The sequence below is a fragment of the Rhodnius prolixus genome, unplaced genomic scaffold, assembly GCF_049639745.1.
Source record: "Rhodnius prolixus isolate KJV_2025 unplaced genomic scaffold, Rpr scaffold_7, whole genome shotgun sequence".
Taxonomy (NCBI): Eukaryota; Metazoa; Arthropoda; class Insecta; order Hemiptera; family Reduviidae; genus Rhodnius; species Rhodnius prolixus.
Window position 1 is genome coordinate 37,044,943 of NW_027411582.1, and position 25,085 is coordinate 37,070,027.

A 25,085-nucleotide genomic window follows, 5' to 3' on the forward strand; every position below is an offset into this window, starting at 1 on the left:
TCATGCTCTCCAGTGATAATCCTATTTGTTTGCTTATTTCACAAGGTATTATTTGAGATTGCTGTTTTAAAATATTAATTCGTCTATAACATGAATAAATGTAGAAAACTCATAAGTTCAGTTACGTTTTTATTTTATTCCGTTTTTAGATGCAATATTAACACAAATCAAGGTTGCAATTCAGTTAATATTGACAATCATGCAGTAAATGTTATGTTTTACTTTCGCTGAATCAGCTACTCCAAAAACCAGAAAACACTCTAGAACCGGTCGATATAAAGCGAAAGCTATATTTATTTCTATCCACTCTATATAGACTATATGTTCCTTGACGTCAGAGTTTTCACTTTCTCTCATCCCTTGCAAGAGGAAGTGCAGTAATCATGGTTATTTTAGATTTTGTTTTCATTGGAAATACAAGTTTTGAGATCCTGTGCCTTTTGAGCGTGAAAAAATCACAGTAAAAAAAAGATGTTGGTATGTATGTATGTGAACAATCAAATAAGGAAAATCGCAATTACTCGTTAATATTTCGAGTTTTCAGAAAATCCTAAGAGATGCCATTAACTACAATGATCTCAGGTTCGAATTCAGTCGTGAGGGAACCCTATCTGTAGGCCGGCTGTACAATATAAAAAGCTTCGGGCACATGTGAGAAGTGGACGCGCTTGAAGTACAAAAATAAAAACAATAAGAATTGAGGAAGTAAAATGGAGTGAGTAAGGAAATTTAATAGTACAATTTGTTTTTTTAAAGAATAATTGTTGAAATCGTATCCGGGGGCCTAATAAATGAATAAAATGAATGTTTGAGCAAGTGAAAGTCATATGAGGTTTCACACAAATTTTTATTTTTTTTAGGAAGTGAATTTTATATATTTTTTTTTCAAGTACTTAGTGACAAAGATAACACACTTCAAAAAAGGTTACTAGCGTAAATTAATTGAGACTTTTTTTTTTTTTACTTCCATTTTGTTTTTATCTAAAGTGCGGCAGAACTAAATGAAAATATTTGTTTAGAGCTTAAAAGAAAGACATTTCCTAATAAATTATAATTATTTACATAATAGTTGTATTATTTAACAATAAAGATGGGGCGTACATACAGAGTGGGGATTGATTGAGCAGGTTGTTATATTAAAAGAAGGTTTCCCGACTAGCTACTCTCATACAAAAGTTGTTAGTTATCCATCGTGTTCGTATCACAAACAAGTGAAGTTCTAAAGTTTGTTGAGGAAAAAGTGAAATGGAGTGAGTAGAGAAATTTAAAATATAATAGAATAGTTTTTCTTTTTCTTTATTTTTTCATTTTTAGAGTAATTTTTGAAATCGTATACGTGGGCGTACTAAATGAATAAAACGAATATTTGGTTTTCTTTTTCACAGATTGCCTTATACTATTTCGCCAGTGGTGAACATCAATGAAGATGGTTACGATGGACTAGTATTTATTTCGCATGGTACTAAAGAAAATGGAATTCCACAAGAAATTAAAAATTTAATAAAAGAAGCTGAATCAGTGAGTTTTTAACATTCTTGTTCAATTTTATTAATTTGATTAGATTTATTTGTAACAGCTGGTTTCTCATTATGTTTGTAATCATTGCATATGTGGCCTTTTTTTTCCCGTAAGACATTTTTTAAAATGAAGAATGTAGAAATTGAAATTTATTCAAATAATGGAATAAACCATAGTTATAGCCTTTATTCTATTTTTGATAATTTCTTTTGAAATTATTTTTATTTTTTAAAGTTATCACGCTAATATTGAGCGACCTATTTAAGTGTAAGTTATCGATAAAATTTGGACTTTATTTATGTGTTTGGTTATCTAGTAGTTGTGCTCAGCCATTCAAATATTGTTTTAAGTAACAATAAAATTTTAGCTGAATATTTTTAAATGTGTATTTGAAAGTGGAAACATAAAATGTGTTACTTTGATTGAGGTTTTGTTTAATTACTCTACTTATAAAGTAACATTTGTTTTTTATATACCGTTTCCTCGTCTAGTTTTTTTGGTCCAAAAGCTTGAATATTAAGTTGGTAAATTTCTCTGTTGTTTTATTGTTAGAAAAGATTAAAATCTAAGAACTTTATGGATTTAGTAAGTGATTGTACGATCGTGCTTCATCTGAGGGAAGAATACTTACGTTAAAGTATACCTTTTCGGCATACTTTACAGCACTGTTCTAACATGTTTTAAAAGGAGCATTAATTGAGTTGCTTTAATTCCGACTTTGAAGAAAGTTCCACAACAGTATGTATCTTTTATTGTACGGATTTTTCCCTCTTAAATAGATATATTTTACAAATTGAGTTTGAAAAATGTACAATTAAAGTAAACCAATAATAGTAATAGTAGTAAGGGAAACTCTTGCACTCCAAATTATTTGCATGTATGTATTGTCTGCATGGTGGTTGTAAACAAGTAATGCCAGTTTTTTTGCTCTATGATAGAGCAACTTTTTTTTTCTTCCCAAAATCTCGATAACGGAGAATGTTGATAAACACTGATTGCTGAATAATTGGGCTGCAGATCTAAGAGTAGTAATCTACAAAGATTGGTGTACAAACATTTATAGTTGGATAACTCAGGACTGCGATCAGACTAGAAAGAGTTCAGCAACCTTATCCTAAAAAAATAAATGCCAAATACTTTTTTTTATTGACATAGATTTCAAAATATAACCCACATCTTCCTTTCGATAGATTCCTAAGAATTTTTTTTTAATTAAGTGAGAGATGCCTTCCTATACTAAGTGAGAAAACCACTTTTGTACTTTTCTACCTGAACATCTGATTACCTCCCCCCATATACTTGATCAAATTAAATCTTCCGCCGGAATTAAGGTCTATACTCACTCGACTTTTTCTTACAGTTCAAATTTTCTGCTAAAACCTAATTTTACTAAAAGTGGCAGGCAACTGATTTAGGATTGTGAAACTAAATTGCACTTAAGATAGAGGCGTAGTTACACTACTCTTCTCATTACAACACCTCCGACAAATTCAGAAGTCCGATACCATCAGCAGCAAACATGTCGAGTTTAACAATAGTAAAAAAAAAAATTGTTGAAGGCATTACCGACGATAAAAGGTCAAAAATATATTGGCATTTTACCTAGTTTTTTAAAAGAATGTTCTTCGAAGTTCATGGTCAAATCGTTCATATTGTAAAAGGGCTCATTTAGAGGTGCTTAAAGTTGTAGTTTTTCGAAAACTCTTTTAGTGTTGACGGATTTTGGCCAAAACTATAGAAAGCAACTTTAAAAAAAAAGAATACAAAGATTACTTCGACCTGTTTTGACTTAAAACATACATTGTCGATGAAACGACCGTAATAAACATTTAATAACTTACATAAAAAAAAACATAAATACTGTTTAAAAGCAATTATAGTACAAACGAGTACAATTATCTATTTATCAGTTTAAAATAAACAACTATTTCTATATCTACTTCCGTGATCTTTGCCATAAATTTAGGCAACCCATTATATAATTCATGTAAATGACTTCAATTTGTTATAGGCTAGATAGCGTTTTCAAAAAATAGTGATAATGTCGTTGGTTTTGGGCAAAAAAAAAAAAAAAAAAATACGAGATTAAAAATAGAATTTGCTGTTAACAGTTACTCTACTTTCTTTCACTGCAGATTCCATATTCGTATTTGATCAGTCAATTTTTTTCAAGTTTTTGTTACATATTTAATCCATATTAATATTTAATATGGCCCAGTACATTACACTTAAATTGTACTCAGGAGAAAAGCCCAACACCCCTCTTCTCAGAAAATCCCTTTATCATATTTTCCCAGGAAATAGTTTTTAAATGTCAGTTGTAGAACTTACTACCATGCGCAATAATAATTGCAAGCTTAAAGAAAATCATAAAAGCTATTTTTGAGAAAAGCATATTTAAACTGTATAAAAATTGATTCAGTAAAATATCACTTACAATTGACTGATTTCTTCCAAAAAGCTTATCAGCTGAGATAGACTCATCTAAACTAGATAACAAAACTGAATTTTTTGTGCCTTTTTCCGTTTTTAAGTTATATACTGATCCCACACACTGCAGATACAAAGATCAATTTTTAAAAACTTAAAAACAGAGGACAACTCAATATCGAACATTTGAAGCGATTACAATACATCCTCTTGATTAGAGATAAGTTAGAAAAATTTAAGGAAAAAAAAAATAATTGTCTTTTAATGCATTTTTACATTATTTAATAAATTAAAATATTCTTAACATTAACTTTCACTTTAATCGTAAACTATTTTATTACTTCATTAAAGAATAAATTTAAATATTGAGTTATAGATATTTTGCTTTTAAATAAGTATTGAAAAACATTTTTTTCTCCGTCTTGCTAGTTATTCTGTTAAATTTATTTTCTCATTTATTTATTGATTGTTTTATTTTTATCTGATTTCACTTTTATTGGGTCATAAATCAATAATAATTTAAAAAAATGTTTATGTAAACAGATTTATGTTTGTCTATTTGTTTATTATTTCTATTTACATTAAAGTACTATTAATCAAAGGAATATTTTCATACCCATTAAATTTATCATCTTGATTTGTATTGATCGCCTCATTTTACTGTATTTATTTATTTTTTAATTTGTACCATTCTCCAGGAAAAGTCATGGTGGGCTATTCCTCTAGAGTCATTTCTCTCAGTTGTACACTTCGAAAGAACATTTTGCTAAAATATCGAATTTAGGACCTAATCGATTATCTCGTGAGTGTGTATGTTCTAGAACGATTTATCGTAAGTTTTCCTTAATCGACCTCTTTAGTAGAAATCAGTACTTAATTTGAAGAAAGGATTTTGTGTTCTCGAAAACTCTTCTAATTATCATCAGCTTATAATAACGTCAACCAAAATTTTAGTAAACAAACTTATTGCAATAGAAATAGTGACGTTTTTGTTCACACCAGATATTTCTTTTTGAAATTTAAAATTTAATTACGCATTTCTATTGTAAATTTGACCTCTTTTTCAGATCGATAACAACATTCATGAAGATGGTGCTGTATTGAAAATTAATTTGCCAGCTAAAAGATTAATTTACTCACCAACGGGTGCACTAAATTCAGATATTCACGATGTTAGGCATTTTAGTGAAGCTGCTAAGAAAGGTGTATTGAGGTTAGTAAAATAAAAAATTATTTCATTTAAAAAATATTATTTATTATATCGCAATTTTAATAATTATTGAATTGTTTTTTTTAGGGCACTAAAATCTGGAGTTAAAACGCCTCTGTTAGTGCTAGTTTCTAATGAGAAATTTCCAAAATGTCAATTAGTGACTTTATTAGGAGCTTTGGAAGCTCTTTATGTGGTAAATTCACTTTTAAAAGTTTACATTTCTAAATTTAATTTAGGGGAAGAATGCATGTGATGTTCACCTGGCAGCGGTTTCTCAAAGGGAAAGACCAAACTCCTTGCAGTAGTGACTATTATTAATGGTGGCTAGAAGGCAAGATGAACTTATTTCGTGAAATCAAATCGTGAAACAATTTCTCTAAAACGTAGCCAGCCATAGCCACCACTGATATAATAGATTGTTTCTGTTGTCAGCAATTTTTCTAATTCACGACTCCATCGTTTGGCAACAACCAAAAACCACAACAGATTTGAAACTACATTTTAGCCGTAGCCAAGTTCAGTGTTTAATTTGTGTGGATGTTAAACAGTTTTTGAAATCTTTCTAGCACGTGTAAAATTTGTTAGCTTTTCTTCAAATCCAAGCCAATCCATTTTTGAATGATACGTATGTTATATTGATATTTCAAAATTTATAAATCATCATTTTTTTACCCTCCTCAATTTAGAATATCCAATACAGAGAAGATAGACCAGAGAAAAGTCCTAAAGTGAAAAAAATTGGTGTCTGGAATGGCCAAAGTCAAGATTTAAACAAATTGATTGATTTGGCTAAAGCTCTGGAATGTGGAAGGTAAACAAAAAAAAAATAGTTTCAAGTTCCAAGATAAATATTTGTTAGTCTCATAAGATCTCGAAAAAAAGAAGATAGTACTTTACAATTGTTACAAAGATATGAAACTATGCTAGAAATTTATCTTATCTTAAAGACAAAGAAAATAAAGATTATTTTTAACCTCAAATGCTTTCATCATGTTTCAAATTTTTTTAATTTAACGATTTAGCTAATCAATCATTTACAACGATCTAATGATTAATTATTAAGTGCGATTAAGATTGAGCACCACTTAAGTTTTTTGATTAGTGTATTCATTTTATAAATATAGTGAATAAACGAATGTTAATAACAATTCCTGGCTAATACTGTAATTCTAATTAACATGTCTTATTTATCCTTACAGATACGTGGCTCGCGATGTTGGTGGTGCAGATCCTGAAAGGATGTGTGCGCCGAAAGTAGAAGAATATGTACGCAGTGCATTCCCGGCTGGTTGTGGTGTAAAATTGGAAGTCATTAAAGATGAAGAAGCTTTGAAGAAAGGATATCCATTATTTTGTGCTGTAAACCGTGCAGCTAGTGGTAAGTTCTTAATGCGTTGGAGGTCATTGGGAAAGCTGATGAATTAATTATGGTTTTCTTTCTTTTTTTTAAGTAATTGATCGACATAAGGGACGAGTGATCTATCTTACTTACGAAGGATCAAGTGTAAAGGAGACTCTGTTCATTGTGGGCAAGGGTGTAACTTATGACACTGGTGGTGCTGATATTAAAGCTGGAGGCATTATGGCTGGAATGTCCAGAGATAAATGTGGAGCTGCTGCTGTGGCTGGGTTTATGAAAGTACGTAAAGCAAATTTACGTATTTCAAAGACGAACTTTATAGTTTTATAGACTGCCTACAAAATTTGGCTTCGGCCATGTAAATCTTAGCATGAACGTTTTGGTTATAGATTGAAAGTAAAACCAACATAGGAAAAAGTTCATTGTCACCTTGTCACAACTCGTAAAGATTAATGTACCTGAAGATGAACTACAAAAAAATTCTATTTCAAACTTTGAAACTCATTTGCGTTACCTGCAAACAAAACACCCAAATTTACTTTACAAATACTATGCTATACTACACTTATATAATTTTTTGGAGAAACCTTTTGTGCCAATCACAACAAATTCATCTCAAAGGCAAAAGTTAGCTTTAATCAATAACTGGCTGGATAAAATGTAACTGCTTACTAAATGATAAGCATTAAGAACTTAACAATAAAACCTTGTAGAGATATTTTTATTAATTGTGCATACTCTGTGACATCTGAAGTATTAAAAGATAGAGATCGATTTTTTTTTTTTTATTATATTCAGCGTTCTAAAAAGTTTTAGTAGTTCATTTATTAAATACAATTGCCCTAAAATGTTTTGGGAACAGACAATTTCTTTGTAAATTTACATCTCTTTCTTTCGTTTTCATGTTTGAAATAAAGGTGCACTGGTATAGCACCTCTTAAAACAGTAGGTTGAATTAAACAACAAATAATTTTTCAAATATTTTAAAAACTTCGACAACTAATTCATCAAAATAGAATGGAGTGTGGAAAGTTATTTCACATTTTGACGAATTATATTTGTTTCATTTTAGGCTCTCACATAATATCATCTAAACAACATCGATACATCGATATCAGTATAACAATTTATTGTTCTTTCGATTGGTTTAATTAAATTGGATGGAGGTGTTATCCTGCATTATTAACTAAGAGTTAATCCCATTTTAAGGTTGAAAAGTCGAATTATTAAAAAGTATACAATTATTTTTGAGAATGGGACAATAATTTTTGTGATTTCCAGTTCTGCTTAGTAATCTGTTCTCTCATACTTTGTAAAATGTAAGTCATAAATTTGTCCTAACTTTTGTTCGGTATAGAGAGTGAAAGATTTGGACGTTTTAAAGGAAATTTCAGCGTGAAAAACTGCAGGAATAGAAACTTTTGTAAACAAACAAAGATTATGTATGCTGACTGAAAATGTTTTTTATTTTTATTTTCACAGGTCTTAAGCATTCTTAAACCAGCCCACTTGAAAGTGGTAGGAGCAATGAGTATGGTTCGTAACAGTGTTGGCGAAAACGCTTATGTATCGGATGAAATGATTATGTCAAGATCAGGTAGACGAGTACGAGTGGGCAATACAGATGCCGAAGGAAGAATGATTATGGCGGATGTGTTGTGTCATGTAAGTTAAACGTTGTAGTTTTATTATTGTATAATAATACATTTATACATTCTATCTAATCTTGACATTTTTATTTAAAACAAAAATTGTTACAAATTTATTGAACTTTTATCGTAGGCAAAAGAACTGGCATTGAATAGTGTTAACCCTCATCTGATGACAATCGCCACACTTACGGGACATGCTCATCGGACCGTTGGAGATGGATATACTGTGGGTAATTTTTAAAGCTATAACCTACGCAGGTAAAGAGGCGCACATGGAATAGAATATTTGGTTAAGGAAAGGGGGTTTGGATTGAGAAGTAATTATTTAAGCTATGACTGTGTGAGGTCCCCCGGATATAAAACAGAAGGGAAACCGGCTTGTGCAGCACTTATCTGAGATATGAAAGATCGGCAAATCTAAGAATTTTAGCCACAATCTTTCAGTTAGAGCTTATTGCCAATAAATAAATGCTGATGGGATTATAAAAGAAGCAGAATCAATTCGAGAGTTGATATTTTTACCGGGCGTCTAGGCGGCCTTATTGGTTGTCATGTCATGCGAAGTTAATTCAGGAAAGCATGACGACATTCTCTGGATGGACATTCTGTGATTAGTGTTATTACTGATTTTCTGGGTGCTTGGGCATTCAATCAAAAGATCAGAGCTTTTTTTGGCTCATAGTAGAATGCCGCAGGAGTGCTGCCAAAGAAGAGTGGATGCACAAATAGTGATAGAAATAGAACTTTAGGCCAGATGCAGGCGAAAAGTGGAATAGTGAGCATCTTGCGTTAGTTAGATGGATCACATGTGTCGGCTCTTTGGCCTGTCTAATGAAAACTTAAAGAAAAGACAGTACTGATATTTTCTGTTCTCAGTGAAAAGCTGGTAGTTACAGAACCTTGGAGAAGAAAAATCCTAGCCTTTAAGGTTTACTCAGAAGTCCCATTCTAGACAAGTCATACCTAACGTTCTAGCAGAGCGTGCTGCGATGGATCCCCTGTTGCGGTGCCTCAAACTTAGAGGCTAATCCCCACGCAACCTAATCTAAACTTACGTCGTTTGAAAATTAGGGCGGAATGCAAACAGATGGATTGTAGTTTATATAAAGATCTTTTCTTAGAGAAAGAATTCCCTAAACAATGAAATGTGGACGTTAAGGTTAATATGAAGAACATGTATATTTTTTCGGGGTTGTAAACCTTTGAATCTCTTCTTTTCTGGGTGCGCCTGTGCGTAGGAATATAGGTGTGTATATATGTTATACTTAAAAAAAATTCGAGTGTATTTTTCTCTTTTCTAGATTGGACTTGATAACGGGCCAGCAAGAAAAGTGGACAATGTACAAAAACTACAGAAAGCTGGTGACGAAATTGGAGACATGCTGGAAATTAGCGTTATAAGGCGTGAAGACTACGCTGAACATAAAGGTTGGATTGTGTATTTGGATTTGTTGTTAATATGTGCTCATGCCTGAAGTCATTATTTGATATTCTTATTATTTCTTTTGGAAAAAATAAAGGAAAAGTTGAAGGAGAAGACATTGTACAGTGCACTAACAGATCAATTTCCCAAGCTTCTCGTGGACATCAAGCAGCAGGTGCTTTCCTTGTACTGGCTTCCGGTTTGGATGAGGTAGTGAATTCCATTTTATATATTTTGTAGATTTTTTTTTTTATTGATTAATTAGATTATTTGTTCATTAATTTTTTGTTTTCTGGGAATTCTTTAATGTTTTAGAATTAATCTGTTATAAATAAGAGTTGATAACCTGAAATTAGTACAATTGCGGATCCTAACTCGACTTTCGTTTGATGCCTGTTTTCGAAAAAACTTGTAATTTTCTACGTAGTCTAAGTACATGTTTAAACTACGTGGCTATAATGCCGTAGAGATAATTAACCTGTAGATATAGTTAACTAATCACTACTCTTTAGAAGAGCTCTGAACTATTTCTGCTTTAGTCATCGACATTATGTATGGAAAGTAACAGTAGACCTCTTTTTTAACGGCCATCTGTAGAGCCTCTTAAGGAATAGATAACTTTTTCCTTCAACAGCTGTTTATAAAAGCAGAAAATTCTCTCGGAAAATCTGTCCCTACAGAAGTGTGCTTTTCTTGAGGTGTAAAAGAGAGAATTTAAATGGGCAGATATTTAGCATCTTAAGTCGTAAAAGTAAATTTGAAATTTCTTTAGGTATAATTTTTTTAGTACTTTTTTGGTCAATAATAAAATGTATTCTTTGTTCAAACAGCATGGATTGGATTCCAATAAACCAGTCCGTTACACCCATTTAGACATCGCAGCTTCCAGTGGTCATGTACCAGAAAATGCTACCGGAGCTCCAGTATTGGCTCTTGCAAACAGATATCTTCTCTAATTTGTTTGTGCAAGGATTAATAAGTGGATAAATAATTTTTACAACAATAATAATTAAAACTAAAAAAAAAAGTTACTTTATTAACTCAGGGTGAATTTGAAAATACAGAAATGTGTCCTTAAAATACATAATTGCATTTAAATCTTGCCATGTTTGTTGTGTCGTACGAATGTTTGTTTATACTTATGGTGGAATTTAAAGAAGTTTTTCTTTCTTTTTTTTAATTATAAAGGTACTAATAAAAAATAAAAAAAACTGGCTGGTTGAAGATATTATTTTATTAAGATTTACAATCATTTACTTTCTTTAGCTATTAATAAAAAAAAACATCAGGTATTTAAGCGATAAATGCTGTGTTCCATGCCCCACATATTATACGCTTAATTGAAATGCTTGAAGAGATCTCAAACTTAGTCATTAAATGTGTAGTCTTAAGGTTACCAAGCTGACCCCATTTGTTCCAGCCACAGCCCCAGATTTCACCATTCTCTAGAAAATAAGTAGATTGCATAAAAACTTGGTGGATTAACGTTTCATGATCTGTAGAAAATCATAAGTTTAAAAACCATCAATCAAAATCATTATCTTGCATCTAGAGATCTCTTATTTTGATTTTCTGCTAAGAAATTAAAATTCCTGAACATTGGTCGACTTTAATTTGATCGAGATTCCATGAAAGAGAAGGTTTTGAAGTAAATTACGGATTGGTAAATATATTATTCGGATTCACTTCAGGTGAAGCTCGGGTAGAAATTTCTTCTTATGACTTCAACTACAAAAGACCGAAATGATAGCAACCTATGTAATTTAAAGAAAATTCACTTTATATAAGTGTGTGTTTGTGCATATTTTAAACGTATAAGATTATTCATGTTAACAATTTGATGAAACAACACGTAACCCACGAATTGGCGATTCTCAACAAGTTGAGCCATATATCAACTTGTGGCAAAGGATGTCATTGTGGCATCAGTGCAACAAAAAAAAAATGATTTAATGTACCGAACTCACAATAGCTATTGGGCAATTTCTTTCATCTCACCAAAGAAATGATACGATATGAATTAGGGCGGGCTGAGGTGTTGTCAGTTCTTTCTGACCAATCGATCTAGTTTAGTGTAGAGGATGCACGACCACTTGAATTGTATCAAAAATTTTTGTTAAGGGACTACAAGGTACGAGACAAGGCTGACATCAAGGAAAGGTGTCAGGAACAATAACGCCTATTTGCATCATGTAAACCAATACGTGTGTTTGATTTTTAATATGTAAAGATTTATTAAAACTTTTCCTCGGCTTTGTATTTATTTATTTAAATGGGAGTACTTCAGACTTTATTTAAATACTTTTTAAAACAACACAGTATAGTAACAATACAAATTTGACTATTAGGTAGTGGAAGTGATGTCCATAACTAGAGGCCTGGCCAGAGTATGCAACGCACTTGGAAAAAAATCTCAGAGCTGATGTATTTTTTAAAAAATGGTTACCAAAACTTGATGTATCTTCCTTAAAATCTAAGAATAAAATTTTAAGCCTACAAATTTACGAAATTGTTGAGGAAATCAAGCAGACACAAGGCATAATAATTTTTCCACAGTGACACTTACCTAATAATACTACAGTATGACTAGTTCCACATGAAACTTGCAGAATATGAACATTAAGCGAATTTGGCCAATCAACAACTCTTGGTTCGGTTAAAACTGCTACACCATCTTTATTAATTCCTAATTTTCAAAATAAGATTAGTGAATTTTCCTACAAAATCATGCAAATTGTTGGAATGTTTTCCAGTTCGTTATTTTACCATCAAGTGTTGGATGCCCTAATTGTCCTTGTTTGTTCCATCCCCACGTATACAGATCACCATCTCTAGTTATTACAGCATTGTGCCATCCACCTGCAGCAATCCTCACAACATTCATGCCTGATAATAAATTAACTTCGCATGGTTCTTCAGTACTTTCTAAAATTCCATTTCCCAACTGTCCTCGACTTAAATTAAAAAAAAAAATTACATAAGAATCTAAATAGCAATTTTCTCCACCAAAACAAACTAAACCTCACCTACCACCACCCCACGTATAGATATTGCCAGTATCACTGAGCAAAATACCATGTTCCTTGCCACAGTCAATATCTAATACTTTGATTTCTGAAGGACTCAACTTATTACCCATGTACCATACAGAACCTATAAATCAAGTAATTTACGTTAGAAATATTGAATTTTAAAATTGTAATGAGTTGCCGCAGCAATAAACAAGCAGTTTACCTGCATCTGATAACACGGCGTTGATTACTTCGCCTATGGCAATTTTAACCAACTTTTCACTGAGATTTTTATCAATAGGTAAATATAAATTATTCAGCTCTTTCCATTCTAAATTTTCCAAATTATACTGCCAATATTTGCCTTGACTGGTTAACAATAAACAATTCTTATTTCTGATACATCTTCCCTATAATTTGAAATGTAACCTAAACTTTTAATCAAAGTAAGTTTATTGGGAGCTTCACTTATTTTTGTAATCACTAACCTGGATAATTTCTTGTTTATCAGGAGTTTCTAAAATAATAGATTGATTTGGTTTCCCATTTAAAAAGCCACTTAATACAGCACATTTGCCTATCAACAAACGCGTTAAAACACATATTTAATCTTCTTCTGGTCCATAATTCTGACCTAGGTTTATTCTGAATGTTATTCAAGTTTCTGGAAAAGTTTTAACAAGTAGTTCACAAACACACAATATAACTTTACCTTTTGAAATTAAGATATTACTCCAAGTCATATCCACATCTCTACAATCTTCTTCCTTACATTTCAAAAATTTATGTATTCTACTTCCATTCTCTAAATTGCCACTACTTTCTACTAAATTATCAATTTGTTGAAAACCATTAAATCCACAAATCCGAAGCATTTTTCGATACACAAAGCATTTGTGACATCCTTAAAACCCTGTCTATAACCTCATTAACCTACCATCGATCATTTTGTGTTTAACCAACAAGTAGAAATGTTGCTATCGTTCTATAATCGAAACGCATTATTCTCAAGAAATTCTAAAGAGAACATAGGTATGTGATCTACTGAAATATTGAAAATAATTAATATTTTTGAAAGCACTTAAATTACAGTAAAATTAGTTTCGAAGCTAATGTTAGTTACTTTTATTTGTTCAAAAATATACGCTTATAGCAAGTGAAAACGCCTTTCATTTGAATATTATAAAAAATAAATATTTGAATAAACTCTCAACTTTAATAACGATAGGAAATCAATGTATCTACAGATACTAAAATAAAGAAAATGAGAATACGATAAACTTAATTCCACATACGCAATAACGTGGCTTAAATAAATAAATATATGTACATAAAAGATTCTTCTGTTTTCTAATCGGACGAGAATTATAAATTTAAATAAAAATCCTGGTTTTTAAAATTCAAATTTTACTTCCAAAGGTATTTTACTTTCAAATATACTTTTTTTTTTCTAATTATATTTCTTAAAAAAATTAAAGATTCTTTTGTCTAGACTTAAATCTTATCGCCGTACATATGCGCAGAAAGAATATAGGAATATTGTAGTTCGGAACATGATGTAAATTTCAAAATGAAGAATACAATAGAAAATGCAAAGGTTTTCAGTTACTGATGATTATTTTATTGTTAAAACAGAAATTAGAGGTAATTAACAAAAAGCTCTTCAAAGAGCTAATTATTCTTTGTGATAAAATTGATACTCTTATAATCTATTACAATTTAAGTTTACAGCTTGTACAACAAAGATTATGAGTTCTCACAAGCGTGTTGTTTCAGACTGCTAATTCTACACATCTCTTCCCTGTTGTTGTCTAGAAAAGTGAAAAGGCTTTTACGCAGTCTAGTTTTGAGTTTTCATTTAACTACAGAAACTGGTTAATCTGATCTGTACATTTACGTGTGAAAGATTGTCACCACGTTATCACCCAAGTAAGTTTAATAGCCTTTTTATAATTTTATTTAAACTACTTATCATTTATGTATTTCTGCAAGTGTAAACTACTATTTACACAAATATCCATGGTTTTCTAATCTGGAGAGTTACTTGTGTGACGACAGTTTCGAAAAGACAAATTGTTTCTTGAGCTTCTCATATCTTTTTAATCGCTACTTCATATTAGTACAAAGCTGATATATTGAAATCCATTCCTGAAGTACTTTCCATGAGAAAATCGGGGACAGAAAAATTGTCACGTCCTATATGGTCATCTTTAACCGTACACCAAATTAAAAATTCTATAATGTAACATCTTTTATTTACAGTAGATACTAACAGCTATTCACCTACTAACACCTATTGATTCACACATTTTTCGTAAACAGGGAACTTTCGTAATTGTATTTTCGCTTTCAAGGATTTAGGTATGAGAAAACAAAAATACAGTTCTCTGTGCAACTTAGTTTTCAAATTTTGACGCATCTATCAATTTTGTAGTTATTTTGATAGCACAACTTACATCACAAAGCACATTCAAAATGAAAAGGAAGTTTTGTTCAATAATTATTAACATAAACGCTCAATTATCTTTTTAATAATTTTATAACAATGTAATACAAGTGCATTTATATTGAATTTTTGAAATTAAACTTTGTTCTTAATGCTTTATCCAACAAGTTTTGTTCTTTCAACTTTTTTTTTGTGGTTAAAAAATTCTTTAAAATCAGAATCCTGCACAAAATTAATCTTTAAGCATCTCATAAACTTTGGGGACATAATCATCCCATTCTGCTTGATAGAAATTTCCGAACACTGGTTCACCAAGATTATACTTCTTAGCGAATTTTGATACAGAAAATTTAGCTCTGTTACTTCCAGAACTGAAAAAAACAATAATTTACACGTAAATATAAAAACGTGAAATTTATTTATTGTAAATTTTAATACAGTTATTTGAATACATAATTTACTCACTTGTTCTTTAAACGTGGTTCATCAGGAGTTAATTTTTCCTTTTGTTTATATACGAGTAGAACATAACGATGAAGCCCTTAGAAAAATTAAACATACAAATTACTTTTTAAATAGGTTGTAAATTGTATGTAATGGTCAATAATTTAACTATCAAGCCACTATAATTTAATTTTTTTTAAATGTATCATTTTCAAAGGAAAGTGCATACCAGTTCCCTTTGGAGGTGCGGAACTAATAAATTCGCTCAACACTTCTCCCTTGGATACGTCACTTCCAGGTATATTAACTACCAACCAATGATGCCATTCTCTAAATTTTGGATCTTTTCTGCTTGGTGCATCAGGATCTGAAATATAATATATATGCAGGTAATTCATTTTATTCATCTTTTAAATAATCCCAATATTTTCTTTTACCTAAAGAATGATTATTACTTAATAACACCTAAGATAATTGTTTAATGTCTTTAACAAAAACTTACCGTTTAAAAAGTTAAGTATAAGGGTTGATTAAACCCCAAAAGGTACCCAGATCAGCAACTTCCCAACATTTCATTAATACTTCATTGATGTCATTTGAGAAATTTTACTGTATTAACTTTTCATTAATATTTTTTAGAATTTAGGGAGATATTTTTAAACATTTAGACCAGTGGTTCTTAACCGGTGTTCCGCGGAACACTGGTGTTCCGCGAATATGGTCCGAGTGTTCCGCGAAATTTCAATTTTAAATGTATTGAAGATTAGAAAATTTTCTTATTTGTAGCAACGTACTTTTATGTTCATTATTTGATTAATTTAATTTTCAGAATTTATTTTTTAAAACTGTAATAATTTATCCTTTTTAATTTGAATTAATACATTTAGCTTTTTTGAAACTTATATTCGATTTTTTATTATTCGTTAATTTTAAGTTCTTGCTAAATGCCGAATTTCAAATTTTTTAATGTTAGTGTTCCGCAAAAAAAATATATACATAATTGTGTTCCGCGAGAAAAATATATACATAATTGTGTTCTGCGTCTTGGAAAAGGTTAAGAACCACTGATTTAGACTAATGAAGTGATGCCTAATTGAAATGTCAAACGTCTCTATTTAACTGTGGTAAGTACAGAGACTGACAACAGCCATATCTTTTATTAAAATTTAACCATCTAAATCTCATTATCTGATTACCTATATCTTCATCTCATTATAACTAGAGCATTGCAAATTATACCAGATACAGAGCAAACTTTTCTCTACAATTCGGTAAAGAATTCCTTAAAATCTGATCAATAAAAAGGTAGATAAAGAGGTTTAAAATTTGAACAAATTTGAAAACCTCCAAAATTTATCCCATCTTTTCTAGAAAAAGAGAAAAAAATTGTCAAAGTCGGGTGTTATTTAACGTTACGCTTTTTCGTACACTTTTTGACGATCAACCCTTATACAACCGTCCTACCGGACAGTTTTAATTTACTGAGTTGTACGAAGAATCTGTGTGTGTTATTGCTGTTTGTAAATAAAACATCTAGTTGGTAGAGTAATATCTTGTAAACTTTAACCGTATTTTTATAAGTTTTTTATATAAAGTAGTATTCACTACAGATTTTTTATTCTTTTCTTTATAACGTCCGTAACCACACTTCAGAGCTTAATAACGAAATTATTGTTAATCTGTTTTTAATACAGTCGATGCGGACAGAAAATTGGTTGAAAATGTGAATACGGATATATTTTTAAATGTAGTAGAGAGTGATAAACCTCTTTATATTGTTTTGAATTCCAAATTGTAATGTAAATTACTTCCTTCCGCGATCCTAGCTCTGAATACGTTCATTTAAAAACATAAAATACATACAAAAAAAATAGCATACTTTTTTTGACGCAATAATAAAATACAAACAACAGTAATTTAGCAGGACAATAGACACTTAGGTTGTTTATATGACTCATTACAGTTAACGATCATTTCAAGTAATTACTCTGCTTCCACAGCATTTACCAGACAAATAATACAAGTAAAAATTTTTAGCAGAAAAATAATTCAAATGAATAAAAGAGAATGAAAAATATAAACATTTTATGAATGAAGAAACTGGCTTATCAGTAAGAAGAACAGGAAGTTATTTGAACTTTTCGTAGAAGTGGATTAAAAATACAGCCTTTATTCCATGTTTATTTAAAGTTCGAAGAATATTGTGGCTATTTAAATTTGACTTTTTTTCTTTCCGATAGGAAAGAACTCTACAAAAGCTTCGATGGGTTATTTGTGGGCTGTTCGACTTGAATGAAGTGTTATGCAAACTTAACGTGAGATTTTCCTTCAGGTGTTGAGCAGGAGCTTTGCTTATTACATCTGGCCACCACTCCGTGTGGTACACATTTAAGTATTTATCATCTTTCGCAAGATGCTTTGTGTTTCTAATATTGATTATCTGTATAGTTTTCAGTACCAAGCACTCTGCTGTACTTTTTTTTAAACTTTTGAGATCCAAGGATTATCTGACTTTCTTGCTGCTGCACATTTTATATCTAAGAAACTCCACTAGCCTCCCCAAATTCAAATTAGCTGAATGATTTTTCGTTTTTTAAGAAAAAATACTTAGCGTCTCGACTCTCTAAACTGTTTTGTTAGACTTTGACTAATAATTGAAGTGTGTAAAGAGTATAAATTTATACATTTTTTATCTAAACTTTGAAGTTCTATTGCTATCGGCTTTGCTGGCGGGCCACAATGAGGTATATTTCCCAATACTCAAGTTTAGTTCGTTACTTACAACTCTACTATGTACATTCACTAATTTCAGTATAATTAAGCAAGATTTATAAAAAGACCCCTATATAAATTAATTTAAAACAAGAATCTGTAAATATTTCTTGAATACATACCGGTCATGCAAAGTGTATATAATGCACTTGGATCAGCATCCCATTCTACAGATGGTTGGTTTTTAACCTGAGTCGGTGTCAAAACATTTCCATCATTAACAGCATTATTTTCAAAGGTCACCTGTCATTTTTTTAAAAAAAAAAACAATAAATTAATACAAAATATCTTTCTATCAAACGTTTGATGAAAAACTGAAGTAGTTAATAATGTGTGACACCAAAATTATTTCTTTTAACGGAACTAGTACTAAATATCATAGATATAGAAACTATTATTTTAGCTTGAAAATTAATGCTTTTTAAAGCAAAACTATTGAGTTAGAAATTTACGAAAGCTTCGATGGGTTATTTGTGGGCCGTTCGACTTGAATGAAGTGTTGTGCAAACTTAACGTGAGATTTACCTTCAGGTGTTGAGCAGGAGCTTTGCTTATTACATCTGGCACCACTCCGTGTTTCTCCATGGGTGATTTATGACGATTAAAGGTTAAACAATAATTAAACGAATTTAACGTTACCAAGCTGTACAATACCGTAGCAGATAAGAACTGCCAATGGCCTTGAATCAAACGGGAGGTTAACATTATCGATAAAACAAACAATAACTTTTCTTTTTAACTAAATCGTATAGTCAAGTGCTGGAAAAAAAATTGATAATTTTAAATAAAACTTTTATCAGTTGACTGAAAAAGATCGTTTACAAACAATATGCAGCGAACCTAAGAGAAGCAAATTTATATATAATAGTTTTTTACCCCCCACCATAACTTAATTGCAAAAATCCACCAATAAAATTAAGAAGTCACAATACATCTGAATTTAAGGATAGACTTTTAATATTTCTCTGAATCATTGTATCTTATTCGAAGGTTTTACATTTTAATTAAATTCATCATACACAAGCAATTATATTATTATTACCAAGCGATTTAATCAATTATAATTACGCATTAAAGGTTAGAAAGTTCTACTAAAAGTTTATTCAACCCGCTTAAACAACTAAATAATAAGTGAACAAAAAATATTATCTTCCTACAAATTGTCAAAAATTTAAAATTTCGTTAACTTAATAACTATGTACAACTGGAGGTGCATATTTTCATTTAAAAAATTATTGTTTATTGGAATGAACTTAATTTTTACATTCCTCTTACTACTAAGAATAGCTGTCTTGTCAATTTGTCGATTTGAATTTTTACTAGAAACCAGGGTTTCATTTGAGAGATAAATTCATAAATTTTTCAATTCTAGGCAATCTTTTCATTTAGAATACAAAAAACCCAATTTCTAGATTATTTTTGAGAATGTTTTCCAAATAATTTAGGTAATCTGCTATTTTTTAAAGCTACATAATGGAGATAAATAATTGATATTACGTATACCGCACTGATCTATATTACGAACACGTAAGTGGAACATTATGTGTAACATTACATTTTACATTACACATACGTATGTGGTATACGGCACTGTTCCGAGATATGGTCACATAGAGTAGTTGCAGCTGCTGTGAGATCGTAAGAGAAGTACAATAAGAATTTTCTATATCTTTGACATCCAGGCGGCCCTACTGACTAACATGTCTACTGTCATAATCATACGAGTTGATTGAGGGAAGTGTGAGACTTTCTGGTTGTACATTCTGATACATATTTTCAGGGTGTCTGGACTTTAGTGACAAAAAATATTTGGACAGTAGTCTGCATGACCTGTAGAGTTTTCAAGTTCCATCAAAACAACTTAGGCAGTAAATGCTGCAGTTGTGCAGCCAAACAAGTGTGGAAGCACAAGTAGTCATAGGAATGGAGGTAAAATGTGAAACCAGAGGAAGCGAAAAGTGAAATGATGAAGCACTTGCGGAAGTTTATTATGCCAAGGGTGGAAGGTCATTCTGTCAATCATGCCGTCTTAATGGATCAGAGCTGTCTGAGTAAGCATAAGAATCGCATGTGTCTAGTAGAGCCTATGTAGCGGAAAAGTTCGTCACACACTGAGAACTTCCTGTTAAAGATTGGAAGTTATCTCAATTTGGAGTAGAGAAATCGGTTTACTTAGGAATCCCTCTCTAGACTCTTAAGTCCAAGCAAACGTAATGGAGGGGTGCTCCATTTACAAAATGAATCTTAAAAAGTATCTTTTTTGTAGCAGAGGCACCTAGGAAATTAATATTCATCTATCACTATCTTAAAAATCAACATCATTGTACAAAAAATGAGCCGAATATTGGCGAAAAGACCCGAGAACTTTAATGAAGGTTAAGTAGGAAGTTTATAAGACTGTTATCAGTAATCAGAGGGGAATCAGTAGTTTGTACTTTGTAGTACCCTAATTATTGTAATTCAATCTTGATTGTAGCTTATTTTAGGATTCCTTTCTTTATTCACCACACATTTCATGTTGAACATGAATTTAATAAGAAACTAGTAAACACTTATATTTCTGCTTGGTTATGTGTGTTTGAGGTCATTGTTAGAATCTACTTGTTTGGAGCACTTTCGGATTTAAAACAAAATGCCTGCACCGGTAAGAAAACCAGGAACAAATATAAATACATTAACACCTGTATTTCTTTTATTAGTTGCAATACCTCTTTCTACGCTCATGTGGATTGGAAATATTGCTTTTACAATTCTAAAACCAGGACCTGACGGTATGTTTCTAATATTTTTTTTTTTTTTGTCAGTGTAGTTAGAATTGTCATTGTTCTGTATTTTGCTTTGAATCTATTTTAGAAGTGATAGCGCCCACTAGATGGTTAACCGCAACCTTAATACCATTAGCATTTGCAGCTTGGGGTCTTAAGAAGAATTCTTTAAGCAAAAGTGGAGCTGTGCTAGGTATGATGGTTATATAATACATTGAATTTAAATTAAAATAAATCTTGGTACCCGTAACTTTTCAAAACTGATTTAGGTTTTGTGATTGGATTCATAATCACTCTGGCTAGTTATTGTTTTCTAATGTGTCTTATTGTGTTCTTCGTAACATCCTCTAAGGCGACAAAATTTAGAGCAAGAGTAAAAAGGAAATTTGAAGAGGATTTTAAAGAAGGTTAATTTCATAATTTTTTACAAATAGTATAGTTGTTATGTATAATGGTATCTTCAAAACTTTTGTTTTGTTGCTGTAATATTGTAATGCAATTTTTTTCAAAACAAACTAGGAGGTCAAAGAAATTGGATTCAAGTGCTCTGTAATGGGGGAATGGCTGCTCAACTTGCGCTGCTTTATGTATTAGATTCTGGTACTGGAGAACGACCTGTAAACTTCACATCAGATTATCGGGCCTCTTGGTTGGCAATGGGTGTCGTTGGTATTAATTTTACTTTTAAATAGTTTTTCTTTTAAGTTAAAATTTGCTTTGTAACATATTTTCATGATTTGAGAGTGTTATTACATTGTTCTAACGAACACGTTATTTTAGGTTCTTTCGCTTGTGCCAATGCAGATACCTGGGCTTCTGAATTTGGTACGGTTCTCACTTCCAAAGATCCTTGGCTTATCACTTCTGGAAAAAGGGTACCTAAAGGTATTTCTTACTCCTTTTTTTTTGTTCAAACTATATTTCAACTGTTCTTATAATTGTCAGTTGTTGTTCTCCATAGTAATCCCTCTCAAGAAGTATTTTTCAGCACTTTAAACTCATGGTTTCGAATTGAAAGCTGATTTACCAAGAATTAATAACTATTGATTTAACACGTAGCAATTCGATTGAAGAGTTGATTTTCAGGTATACTTTTATACGACGTGAAAAGGTTGCCCACTTACAATCTTCTCTTTACCAACAGATAAAGATATTAAAAATTTGAAAAAATAAATTTTCGGGAATTAGCGCAATACTTTTGCTTTGGTTAAAGTCTCCATTTCAAGCGAAAGCGTAAGTTGCTCATTTGCCAATGAAACCTCTGCAATAACAAATCGAATTTTCAATTTCTGGTATTTCAAAATATTAGGACAGCGATACATAAATTTATGATAAGTTAAGGTAATGGTACGTTGCAAAGATATGCCTGTTTGACGAATTTTTCACTTTAATTTAATGTTCAACTGCTTCTTATTGAATTTTATATTACCATAACCTTATAGTTTAATAAAATTATTGTAACAGGTGTTAACGGCGGAGTATCATTAGTCGGCTTGTTGGTGAGCATTATTGGTGGATTATTAATTGGATGTGGATTTTATATTTGTGTAATTTATACGGCCGAAGCAAAATCTTTATTGGAAGCACCACCGCAATGGCCAGTTATACCAATTAGTGCTGTGGCAGGATTCTTTGGAAGTTTAATTGATTCGATTTTCGGTGCAACCCTCCAATATTCAGGTAAGTTTAAGGTGATTTTAAGTATCGCATGTTTTTTCTTCTTCTTCTTCGCAGATTCAGAACTACATCGCTGACTTTTTGCCATTCCCCTTTATTGTCTGCCTTAGACCCGGTGGAAAGCATCCTCCACGTAGTTCAGCATCCTAAACATGTTGACCCCCTAAGTTTAGCTCTTCACTGGCTCCCATACATCATCTCCTTTCTGGGCAGTCTTTCGTGTAGCATTCACTCCACCATGGCTAAGCCATCCCAGTCTTCCTTTCTTCATAACTTTGTCGAGTTCTCCGTATGATCTCTTTAATTCTTGATTATTGCCAATTTTCCTTTCTCCATTCGTAAATATGGAACCTAGATTTTCCTTTAAAACTTTTCTCTCCTGACTCTCAATCGTTTTATTTTCATTCATTCTGATCGTCGCATAAGTTTTGATAGAATACATGACCCCCGGCAAAACTACTCGCGACAAATTCTTGAAGTGGAGGATCTTCCGTTAAGAGGCATCGATTTCTTGCTATTTATTACAGCCTTTGTGTCAACGCAGTTTTCCTACCTACGGATGTAAACTTCTTGTCGCGTGAGAAGAACGTTTAATTCAAAATTCAAAGTTGACTTTAATCTTTGCCACTCTGATGGATTTCTCTAGGCATGATTAAAAATTACATGCGACAATAGGATTTCTTGCCTCTATTCACTTCCGATTGGAAAGCTTCGCTTATGCACTTCGCACTTGAAATTGATTACTTATTTTATTCCTGACGTACTAAAAATTTTACTGTTTATTATGTTAACATGAAATCCATAATTACAGGTATAGACAAAAAAAGTGGGATAGTTGTAGAACATCCTGGTCCGAATGTAATATACATCTGTGGCCGTCGTATATTAGATAACCATAGTGTGAACCTTTTGTCTACAATTATAATTGGTCTATTAACACCACGATTAGCCAACGCAGTTTGGCCGTACTAAAAAGAAAGTAAGGAAAGACCATGTGATCTTAAATTCAATTAAAAGATTGTGTTCAGATTATAATAGTGGGTTTTTAAGAAATGTAGGTATATTATTCTAATGATTGTTATTTTTGTTTCATAATGAAACATATTTATAACGACTGATTTATTTATTCCATTATCTTATTAGTTTTTTTTGTTTCAAAAAGTTGATTTTAAATGTATTTTGTAACGTTATATTGTCTTATTTTTAGAATTTATTTAGTTCGTTTTTGAGCACATTTTTATTGAGAATGTATATATATGGAACTACTGAAATAAGATAAAGATCTTAAAAAGTTCTTTTGAGTGATTTATATGCTGTATTTTTTAAAAATTATATTTGTAAAAACCAAAGAAGTGTATCCAGCATTACCAGTAAATTCGAGGTTAACCCTTAACCTTTCCTGTGGTTAGTAAACCCCGTAAGGGCGAGTGACCTATGAATTATTTAACAATTATTCTCTTACAAAAGGGAGGGGTCACTCAAGTTCAACAGTAAAAAAAAAAAAAAAACTATTGATGTCTGAACAGTCATCTACTGTATTTTATACAGATTTATGTATTTTTCTGTCATTACTCTTTCTAGTTTTCTACTGTTGAAATAACAAGAGATATGTGGAGGTATGTTTGAATTATATATATATATTTTTTTTAAACTCACGAAATACTTTATTTACATTCTTTAGAAATACAATGCTCAAGAAGGTTTGCATATGTCGCAGTTCAGGTTTTTCTATAAATTGAACATTTATTAAATTAATTGTTTCTAAAAAGCTTTGCAGTTCACAAGCGCATTGGTAAATATTTTATTTCACATATTATGAGTATAACAACTTCTGTTTTACTCTTTTTAATCTTATAAATTGAAATCTTTGGGGCTTGATCATCACAGCTTGTTAAATTATCCAGACCAGTTTCGAAATTTACATTGGTACTGAGGTGTAAACAGTGTCACTTTCTCTTAAAAACCTTATCCTTTATTGCGGAACTAATTACATTCTTGTCCTAGTCATTATGCAAGATCACTATGCACTATGCAGTTCTATAAATTTGATTGTTTTATTTTATTTTAAACATATTTAAGGCACGACAATGCGTTTGGAGCATTCTTCAGTGCCCTGCCGGCTCTGGTTTGAGTTTCTCGTTACAGACAACATTGACCTATGATGGAAGTGAGATAAAAGAAGCTCTTTAGAAAAGAGGATGCTGCGACACGAACATGAAAACACCGTGTGGGGAAGTCCAATGCATTATTTCTCAACTTTTTTTCGCTCCTACTGCTACGGTCTTTAGCGCCACACTTCTCTCCTTATCGTTTTTATTTTTTGTTTAAGAATTTTGAATAGCTTCACTTTTATAAAAGTGTATAAAAAATCAAA

At 31.3% G+C, this 25,085-nt stretch overlaps 4 protein-coding genes across 7 annotated transcripts; 2 read left to right on the forward strand and 2 right to left on the reverse strand.

Moving 5' to 3' along the window:
- Nucleotides 1-695: 695 nt before the first annotated feature.
- Nucleotides 696-10,820, forward strand: Dip-B (Dipeptidase B). Of its 2 annotated transcripts, none has more exons than XM_074113025.1 (12): nt 696-715; nt 1,386-1,518; nt 5,016-5,161; nt 5,246-5,354; nt 5,848-5,972; nt 6,361-6,539; nt 6,613-6,800; nt 8,004-8,186; nt 8,304-8,399; nt 9,475-9,601; nt 9,694-9,806; nt 10,427-10,820. In XM_074113025.1, exons 1-12 carry the CDS (start codon nt 711-713, stop codon nt 10,550-10,552), a joined length of 1,530 nt encoding a protein of 509 aa, XP_073969126.1. In that variant the 5' UTR covers nt 696-710; the 3' UTR covers nt 10,553-10,820. The 2 variants fall into 2 exon arrangements, with proteins under 2 accessions (XP_073969126.1, XP_073969125.1); XM_074113024.1 differs by lacking the exon at nt 696-715 and adding an exon at nt 1,092-1,250.
- On the reverse strand, nt 10,809-13,482 carry LOC141446506 (RCC1 domain-containing protein 1-like). The gene is made up of 7 exons (XM_074113034.1): nt 13,320-13,482; nt 13,096-13,184; nt 12,831-13,017; nt 12,623-12,749; nt 12,363-12,550; nt 12,163-12,282; nt 10,809-11,041 (listed from the first exon to the last, which is right to left on the reverse strand). The coding sequence occupies exons 1-7, from the start codon at nt 13,480-13,482 to the stop codon at nt 10,890-10,892; spliced, it is 1,026 nt and encodes a 341-aa protein (XP_073969135.1). The 3' UTR covers nt 10,809-10,889.
- A 1,636-nt stretch (nt 13,483-15,118) lies between these two features.
- Nucleotides 15,119-19,148, reverse strand: LOC141446511 (protein D2-like). Its single transcript, XM_074113046.1, has 5 exons — nt 18,795-19,148; nt 18,392-18,512; nt 15,727-15,864; nt 15,519-15,594; nt 15,119-15,424 (listed from the first exon to the last, which is right to left on the reverse strand). Exons 1-5 carry the CDS (start codon nt 18,972-18,974, stop codon nt 15,286-15,288), a joined length of 654 nt encoding a protein of 217 aa, XP_073969147.1. The 5' UTR covers nt 18,975-19,148; the 3' UTR covers nt 15,119-15,285.
- On the forward strand, nt 15,745-24,005 carry LOC141446505 (transmembrane protein 19). 3 transcript variants are annotated; one of them, XM_074113033.1, is made up of 8 exons: nt 15,745-15,886; nt 20,969-21,040; nt 21,123-21,227; nt 21,304-21,441; nt 21,554-21,703; nt 21,815-21,919; nt 22,499-22,714; nt 23,523-24,005. In XM_074113033.1, the coding sequence occupies exons 2-8, from the start codon at nt 20,992-20,994 to the stop codon at nt 23,681-23,683; spliced, it is 924 nt and encodes a 307-aa protein (XP_073969134.1). In that variant the 5' UTR covers nt 15,745-15,886; nt 20,969-20,991; the 3' UTR covers nt 23,684-24,005. The 3 variants fall into 3 exon arrangements, with proteins under 3 accessions (XP_073969134.1, XP_073969133.1, XP_073969132.1); XM_074113032.1 differs by having other exon boundaries at nt 15,748-15,886; nt 20,853-21,040; XM_074113031.1 differs by lacking the exon at nt 15,745-15,886 and adding an exon at nt 19,288-20,320.
- Nucleotides 24,006-25,085: the final 1,080 nt, after the last annotated feature.